Source organism: Heteronotia binoei, chromosome 18, assembly GCF_032191835.1.
Source record: "Heteronotia binoei isolate CCM8104 ecotype False Entrance Well chromosome 18, APGP_CSIRO_Hbin_v1, whole genome shotgun sequence".
Classification (NCBI taxonomy): domain Eukaryota; kingdom Metazoa; phylum Chordata; class Lepidosauria; order Squamata; family Gekkonidae; genus Heteronotia; species Heteronotia binoei.
In genome coordinates, this window is record NC_083240.1 from 15,490,838 (window position 1) to 15,499,441 (window position 8,604).

The 8,604-nt window shown below is 47.4% G+C and overlaps 2 protein-coding genes across 3 annotated transcripts in view; one reads left to right on the top strand and one right to left on the bottom strand.

Annotated features, from left to right (window-relative positions):
• Positions 1-3,907, bottom strand: part of CCDC27 (coiled-coil domain containing 27) — a 27,975-nt gene extending 24,068 nt beyond the window's left edge. The window contains exon 1 of the mRNA XM_060259609.1: positions 3,696-3,907. Coding sequence (XP_060115592.1) covers positions 3,696-3,907 — 212 coding nt within the window. The remainder of the gene's footprint in view (positions 1-3,695) is intronic.
• On the top strand, positions 3,612-8,309 carry MRPS16 (mitochondrial ribosomal protein S16). Of its 2 annotated transcripts, none has more exons than XM_060258782.1 (4): positions 3,612-3,935; positions 4,107-4,131; positions 6,620-6,880; positions 8,039-8,309. In XM_060258782.1, exons 2-4 carry the CDS (start codon positions 4,119-4,121, stop codon positions 8,173-8,175), a joined length of 411 nt encoding a protein of 136 aa, XP_060114765.1. In that variant the 5' UTR covers positions 3,612-3,935; positions 4,107-4,118; the 3' UTR covers positions 8,176-8,309. The 2 variants fall into 2 exon arrangements, with proteins under 2 accessions (XP_060114765.1, XP_060114766.1); XM_060258783.1 differs by having other exon boundaries at positions 3,922-3,962; positions 4,111-4,131.
• The last annotated feature ends 295 nt before the right edge of the window (positions 8,310-8,604 follow it).

Here is an 8,604-nt window from a genome sequence, read left to right on the forward strand (position 1 = left end):
TCCCAGAAGTGAGGAAGAAGAAGATTGCAGATTTATACCCCGCCCTTCTCTCTGAATCAGACTCAGAGCAGCTTACAATCTCCTATATCTTCTCCCCCCACAACAGACACCCTGTGAGGTAGGTGGGGCTGAGAGGGCTCTCACAGCAGCTGCCCTTTCAAGGACAACTCCTACGAAAGCTATGGCTGACCCAAGGCCATTCCAGCAGCTGCAAGTGGAGGAGTGGAGAATCAAACCCGGTTCTCCCAGATAAGAGTCCATGCACTTAACCACTACACCAAACTGGCTCTCAAGTGTCCACTTATATGTGGGGTGCCTCAGGGGGCGGTTCTCTCCCTGATGCTGTTCAACATCTATATGTGCCCCCTTGCTCAGATTGTCCGGAGATACGGGTTACGGTTCCATCGCTAGGCGAATGACACCTAGCTCTATCTATTAATGGGTGGCTGGTCCGGGTGCACCCTGGAAAATCTGTACCTAGTGCTACAGTCTGTGGTGAAGTGGCTCAGGCAGAGTCAACTGAAATCGAATTCAGCAAAGACAGAGGTCCTGTGCTTGGGTTGCAGCGGTCTGGGAAGAGAGATCCCTCATCAACCTTTGGTGTCAGCCTCTGAAATTATGAGCCTGAGGGCACTCCTGGAGCCTTCGTTGACAATGGAGGCCCACTGCCAGATTGGCCTTCTATCATCTTAGGTGGTTAAGGCCCCCTTCCTAGAGCACAGCGATCTAGCGACGGTGATCCATGCCACAGTCACCTCGAGAATAGACTATTGTAACGCTCTCTATATGTGGTTACCCTTGTCTCAAATCCGGAAGCTGCAGCTAGTGCAGAACGCAGCAGCCAGGTTGTTACTGGAGCTGCCTTTACGGATGCACATTCAACCTGCGCTGAAAGCACTGCATTGGCTGCCTGTGGCATTCCGGATTCGTTTCAAGGTGCTGGTCTTCACCTTTAAAGCCCTATATGGCCTGGGACCTGTCTACCTCCAGGACACGTGCCTCAGAGAGCACTGCGCCCAGGATCTCAGAATCTTTTAATGATCCCCGGGCTGAGGGAAGCATGATTGTCTACCAACAGGAACAGGGCTTTCTCTGTAGCAGCCCCCACGTGGCGGAATGCACTCCCCGAGAACATCAGAGCCCTGCGGAACCTGCCGCAGTTCTGCAGGGCTTGCAAGAATGAACTCTTTTGCTTTGCATTTAATAAATAACGGGAGACAACTGCCAGGCCATAGAGCTTGCAGTCTTAGCCGACACCACTGTATTAACGTCATGAGGGCCATAACCAATAACTATCGGGACAGTCGATTATTAATCTTGTAATTGTATTGATTATTTTACTGTATAGTACTGTTTTAAGTTTTATAGTTCGATGTTGTTTTACTGGTTGTTAGCTGCCCTGAGCCCTCAAGGGGAGGACAGGATAGGAATCTAAATAAATAAATACTCTACCTGAATGTGCTAATGTTATTTCAATTATTTCACGCTCATACTTAACTATTATTAGTTTAACTAATTATTACCTATTATGAGCTCTTCTCATCAGGTGTATTGAAGGTGACACCCATACGTACCCCAGAGAGCACTGCGTTCAGCGTCTCAAAATCTCCTTAAGATCCCTGGACCGAAAGCAGTTCAACTGGCCAGCACTAGGGCCAGAGCGTTCTCAGTAATAGCCCCCACTTTGTGGAATGCCCTCCCCAAAAACATCAGGGCCCTGCGGGGACCTGCCACAGTTCCGCAGGGCCTGTAAGACTGAACTATTCAAACTCGCCTTTAATGGTTAGGGGGAGGTGGCTATTGCCTTCAGCATCGACAATCTCACTGAACTAATATGATGGAAATCAGAAGCTTGCCATCTTGGATTTTTATATATTTAATTTTAATATGTTTGTAAATTGCTAATGTTTTTAAACTGCTGTTAGCCGCTCTGAGCCTGTCGGGGGAGGGCTGGTTATAAATCCAATAAATAAATGATAAATAAATAAACCCTGTGCAAGCACCAGTCGTTTCCAACTCTGGGGCGACGTTGCTTTCACGGCAGACTTTTTATGGGGTGGTTTGCCACTGCCTTTCCCAGTCATCTACACTTTACCCCCAGCAAGCTGGGTACACATTTTACTGACCTCAGAAGGATGGAAGGATGAGTCAACCTTGAGTGGGCTACCTGAACCCAGCTTCCCCTGGAACTGAACTCAGGTTGCCTATTGTGAGCTCTTTTCATCAGGTGTTTCGAAGGTGACACCCATGAGAATTATGCTGTTATACTAATAAGAGGAAGGTGGGGAGGGAGAAGAGACATCTATCCCTGCCAAACTAATTTTCCAGATGCAGAGAGGACTGTTGTCTAATGCATGCTGGAATCATTTCGGAGGGCTTTTTTTTTTAATATGAAGGAACTGTTTTTGCAGTCTGTGAGCGTCGGAGTTTGAAGAGATGATCTCTGATATCCTGGCCAAGCCAATCAGCACTCAGTCTGACAGTGTACGAGAGAAGCTGAACCTTCATGACTTCAGTTCATGAACTTGAGAAGAGGCATTGGAGTTTGCAGGTTCTCTCCCCCTAGTCATGAACTGTTCGGTTTTGCATGCTGTTGTTTCAGCTAATTTGAGTTACAGACCCAATAGGATAGCCTGCGCCAGTGTTAGTGTGAGCTAGCTCACAGCTTTTTAGCCTCTAGCTCACACATTTTTGTCTTAGCTCAGGAAGGATGACCCCAGGTTGCAATAATTTATGCAGAACCTCACAACTTTAATGCCAGTAGCTCACAAAGTAGAATTTCTGCTCACAAGACTCTGCAGCTTAGAGGGAACATTGGCCTGCACGTATTTGCCACCAGAGCAAGGTGACAACATGCATAATTAGTTACATTTGGGATTCTGCAGTTGGTTAATCAGTAGATCAGAAATGTCCCATGGGTGGAGGCTTAGAAAGTTCATTGCTCTTTGTCATAACTCTCCCCTGGCGCAAGCACATGAGTTTTAGACTTTAGAGTAGGGGTGGCCAAACTGTGGCTCGGGAGCTACATGTGTCTCTTTCACACACATTGTCTGGCTCTCAAAGCCCCCGCCACCCCATCAGCGACTTGGAGAATGCAGTTAAAGTTAATGTTGCTTTCTTTCCACCTCTCCTCCCTCCCTCCCCTTCATATCTTCCTTCCTTCCGGTCTTGCAGCTCTCAAACATCTGACGTTCATGTCTTGCAGCTCTCACACATCCGACATTTATTCTATGTAGCTCCTATATTGAGCAAGTTTGACCACCCCTGCGTAGATAGTCAACATACAGCTTAGTGAAGTCAGATTAGATGAAAAAGAATCCTGTTGGTTTTTCTAGACTTTCCCAGCTACCTTTCCCCACTACATAAGATTTCTTTTTTTTAAGCTAATATACATGCGTTGGCTGCTTTATTTCGCTTTCCACCATATCTCTGCTATCAGAATATCCTAACACTGAGCGCATATGCGGCGGAAGCACCATTTCAGGAGCCCCTTCCTCGCGACCTACAGTCCGCCACCGGCAAGAATTTATCACCTCACTGAGGACTAGCCTGCTGTGAACCCCGCCCACCGTTCTATCTCGAAAACACAATAAAGGGCGTGGCTAGCCTGGAGGGGCGTGGCTAGGAGGCAAATTATGGCTCGTGACAAAAAAGCATCCCGTCTTACTCTACACCCCCCGCTCCCGCCCCGTCACCTCGGCTTCAGTCTCGAACTCGCTCCCCCGCCTCCTTCGTCCCACCTCGCGCTGCGCGCGGCAATCCCTTCCTTGCTCCCCCTCCCCTGCGGTTGCTTAGCAACGCGGCCCCGTGACAATCCCCGGACTACAATCCGCGTCGTGCTTCTGTGACCGGAGAGGCGCCTGCGCGAGAGGCGGAGCGCGCGCTGCCCGAGGATTGCTGTGCGCATGCGCCGTTGGTAGAGTTACAGAGGCGGCGTGAGTTCTTGCCCCGGGACCTTGGAAGTGGGCTGGAGGGTGCCAGGGGAGGGGGAGTTTTGCATTTGCAACCAGCGAGCCGGTTCTGCAAGTTCCCGTACCGGGTTTGTGCTGATTGGAGCAGCGGATGAGTGACTGGTTTCCTATTCTTACCTTGCTTCTCTTCCCCAGCTAGAAGACGCCATGGTTCACCTCGGTAAGTGAGGTTAACCCCTGTTAATATAAAGCGGTGCAACGTGACGTTTCAGGGTGTGCATTTCTGGTGTATTGGTAATCCTTACAACAACCATGTACTGGTATTACTGATCCTCACGTTGCAAGGGATGGGAGGCAGTTTAACACCACAAGGGCTTTTTTGGTAGATAAAGCCCAACAGGAATTCGTTTGCATATTAGACCACACACCCCTGATGCTACCATTGTTTCACACAGAGCCTTTTTGTAGAAAAAGCTCAGCAGGAGCTCATTTACATATTAGGCCACACTCCCTGGCGCCAACCCAGCCGGAACTGTGTTCTGTGCGTTCCTACTCAAAAAAGCTCTGAACACCACCAATCTGACAAATGCAAGATAAGAGCCTCCCAGATTTGTTTTTCAACACTGCAGTAGAATCAACTTGCTACGGGGGAGCTAGGGCCTGGCCAATGTGCCAATGGGGTTTGCTTTGGCTTGTGCCTTTTGCAAAAGATGCCACAACATTTTATTAATATGAACAATATTAATTATTCTGCTTTTTTAAAAAAAAGATATCATTAATCAAGTGGCAGTATCAGCTGTTAATTAAGCACTGGGTTAAAAGTTAAGAGCCCGTGGCGCAGAGTGTTAAAGCTGCAGTACTGCGGTTCTAAGCTCTGCTCACGACCTGAGTTCAATCCCTGGTGGAAGCTGGGTTTTCAGTTAGCCAGCTCGAGGTTGACTCAGCCTTCCATCCTTCCAAGGTTGGTAAAATGAGTACCTAGCTTACTGGGGGGAAAGTGTAGATGACTGGGGAAGGCAATGGCAAACCACCCCGTAAAAAGTCTGCTGTGAAAACGTTGTGAAAGCAACGTCACCCCAGAGTCAGAAACGACTGGTGCTTGCACAGGGGACCTTTCCTTTCCTCTAAAAGTTACTGAATAAAGAGCCAGCCCCTTCCACTAGTAAAATATGAGTTTTAATACCATGAGAAGTATATTTCTAATAGAGAAAGCACGGAGGATCCGGTATCCCATTTCCCGCAGAGGCTAACCTGATGCCTCTGGGAAACACATTAACAGAGAATGAAGGGTGCTGCCCTTCTCTGCTCCTTAGCATCAGGCATTTGGAGGTAGACAGCCTCTGCACCCTGAGGTTCCAATTAGCTTAGTTACCAGTTCATCTTCTCTGCTTAAGAATGTGAAAATGGTCACATTGGGCTATTAGAGCATGGATTCATCTAGTCCACCATTTTGTTTTCCACAGGGCTGGCCAGATCCTCCAAGGAAGCTCATAGGCAGGGCATAAACATGAAAGCTCTTCCATTTGACTCATACTCCAGCAATGAATATTTAGAGGTATACTGAAGTCCTCTGCATAGCCATTGTGGATATTTCTTTAAGGCATTTATATTCTGCTGAACCTCCAAGAAAAGGCAATGCACATGATTCTCCCATCTATTTTAACTCATGAGAACCTTGGGAGATAGGCCAGGCCTTGACAGATTTCAGAAATTTAGAGGCTGGGCAAATTTTTCCTTCTTCAGAAGTTGGTATATTATATTTTTTAATTATTGCTGCCATAAAACCTAAGCCTAACCTGTTCAGTTTCTCATAATTTTATAACAAAAACGTTGTGCATAAATAAACAGAGATAGCCCAAGTTATCCTTGCTGCAACTAAAAGGTAATCTCTAACCCTAGCCTAATTTGTCTCCTGTTTCTGGTAGTCTTGTAATTCCTTTAAAAGCTGTGTTTAATTGAATATTAGACCCAGTATGGAAAACAATAGGTTAAGAAATGAATTTATCCTCCACCACTGAATGGTGTCAAGGTAACAGATAAACAACCAATGACAAGAACGTCATACGCATGTCGTATTCTGATGTGACATGATAAATAAGCTTTTACTTGTCATTGAGAGACACTACAAGAAAAACCATTGCTAAAAATGCAAGTCGCCACAGTGAAATTTCTAGGTGCTGTGGTGACCTGGTGCCTGGGATTTGTCAAACCATGAGTTGGGCTGAGAGACCACAACAAGCCCAGGGTCTTCCAGAAAGCTCACGGCAAGCAGGGATTTAAACCCGGATCTCCCCAGTCATAGTCCAGCAGTCTAATCTCAACACCATAGTAGCTCTAACTGGGGATACGCAGTCTTCCACAAATGTACCTCATCCCTTTTCAGAGTGCAACCAGGTGCAGAAGGGGATGTTCCAAGAAAACATGTTTGGTATAGTGATTAAGTGTGCAGACCCTAATCTGAGTGATTCCCACTCCTCCACTTGCAGCTGCTGGAATGGCCTTGGGTCAGCCATAGCTCTGGCAGAGCTGTCCTTGAAAGGGCAGTTTCTGTGAGAGCTCTCTCAGCACCACCTACCTCACAGTGTGTCTGTTGTGGGGGAAGAAGATAAAGGAGATTGTAAGCTGCTCTGAGATTCAGAGTGGAGGGCAGGGTATAAATCTACAGTCTTCTTTATGTTAATACTGTGTGTCTGTCCTATCTCCTGCAGGGCAGCACCTCCTGAAACACTACCACAAGTCTCACCTTGTCATCCGCTTTGCCCTCGGCGGCTGCGCCAACAGGCCTTTCTACCGAATTGTGGTTGCGCAGAACAAGCGAGCCCGTGATGGCAAATACGTGGAACAGCTGGGCTGCTACGACCCCCTCCCAAATGACCATGGCGAGAAAATTGTCGGCTTAAACTTCGAGCGCATCAAATACTGGTTGGGCCGCGGGGCCTATTTTAGCATGCCTTTTGAAAAGCTTCTGGGTAAGCTGGCCTCTTCTTTGCTGTGGAAGGATTATCACTGAAACCATGTGAGCCCTTTCAATAACAGGGCTTTTATAGCTGCAGTTGGTCGCTGTGTTGGTCTGAAGCACTAGAACAAAGTCCAGTGGTGCCTTTAAGACCAAGGAAATTTAATTCTGGGTATAAGCTTTCATGTTGGATTCCCCAGAAAAGAGTTTGTGCACTTAACCACTACAACAGGGGTGGCCAAACTTGCTTAACATAAGAGCCACATAGAAGAAATGTCAGATGTTTGAGAGCCGCAAGACATGAACGTCGGATGTTTGAGGGAGGAAGGAAGGAAAATAGATGGGAAAAGAAGGAGGGAGGGAGAGGTGGAAAGCAACTTTAACTTTAAATGCAAGCCAGCCAATGAGGCAGTAGAAGATTTGAGAGCCACACAATATGTGTGAAAAGAGCCACATGTGACTCCCAAGCCACAGTTTGGCCACCCCTGCACTACACCAAACTTTTGAGGAGAGGAAAGGAAGGTGATGGAGCCTGTTGGGGGAATTTGGGCAGTTGGTTCTCCTCAGAACTTTCTCAACCCCACCTGCCTCACAAAGTGCCTGTAGCGAGGAGGGGAAAGGAAGGGGATTGTAAGCTGCTTTGAGACTCATTATGGTAGAGAAAAGCAGGGTATAAAAACCTATCCTTCTTCTCCAGGCACCTTTGAAATTCTAATACAGCATTATGGGCACAGCCACAAAATGGCTGCCGCAGCTTACCCTCAGTCACACAATGCAGATTCTTGTGCAGTGGTGGGCAGCCGCTGCTAAAGCGACATACTTAAAAATCTGCAGAACCAATCAAATCTTCAACAGCTAATCAAAAGCCTTACTGGGCAAAAGCCCTGCCTGGCCATGTCCAATGTCTAAAAACACTCTTAAGGTGACAAAAAAGGTGTTAGCAAGAAGCTTGGGACCCACAGATGCCATTTTGGAGCCGTGATCTAAACTAGTTTTCACTCCTGCCCTGCTCACCATACTCAGTCATTCTACCCAGTTATTTCACCTGTTAAGGAGTCACTAAAAAGGCTATCCCTTTTCTGGCACTCCTGCCAGGTTCTGTCCTTAGAACACTGATTGCAATGGATGGGAGTCAGTCACATCAACTGAGCCCCTTTTTCTATCCTCCTAGGACTCGCCGGATTCTTCCCCCTGCATCCTATGACCATCACCAACGCAGAACGGATCAGGAGGAAACAGGCCCGAGAGGCAGCTGCAGTTACAGAGGCCGCGTCAGTGACTCAAGAAGACTCTGCGACAAAAGGATGAGGGCAAACAGGAGAACAGACTGGGTTGATTCCTTCAAGGACTTTTGCTGCCAGCTCCAAAGGGCTCTCTGGGACAGGATGTGCAGAGAAGCAACACAAATGCTCAAGATAGATTAAAACCTCTTTATGCTCTTTCCACAGTTTGTGAGCCTCTTTTGCTATTCTTCCAAGTCAGCGTTTGGAGCTAAGGTTGTGCCAAACCTCTAAGAAAGGAGGTGGCTACAATGTTCTGCTGCGTGTCGGATTTACTCCCCAGGTATCTAGAGCAGTGAGGTTGTGCTTGCTTTCCAGGGATGTTGTTTCTGTAAAGGGGTTGGTGCACTACTTTGTGTAGGTATAGGGCAAATCAATGCTTGAATTACTGGGGGAAGGAAGTGTCTCAAGCCCTCTTAGGCAAGGCTTTTTTTGTAGCAAGAACTCCTTTGCGTAC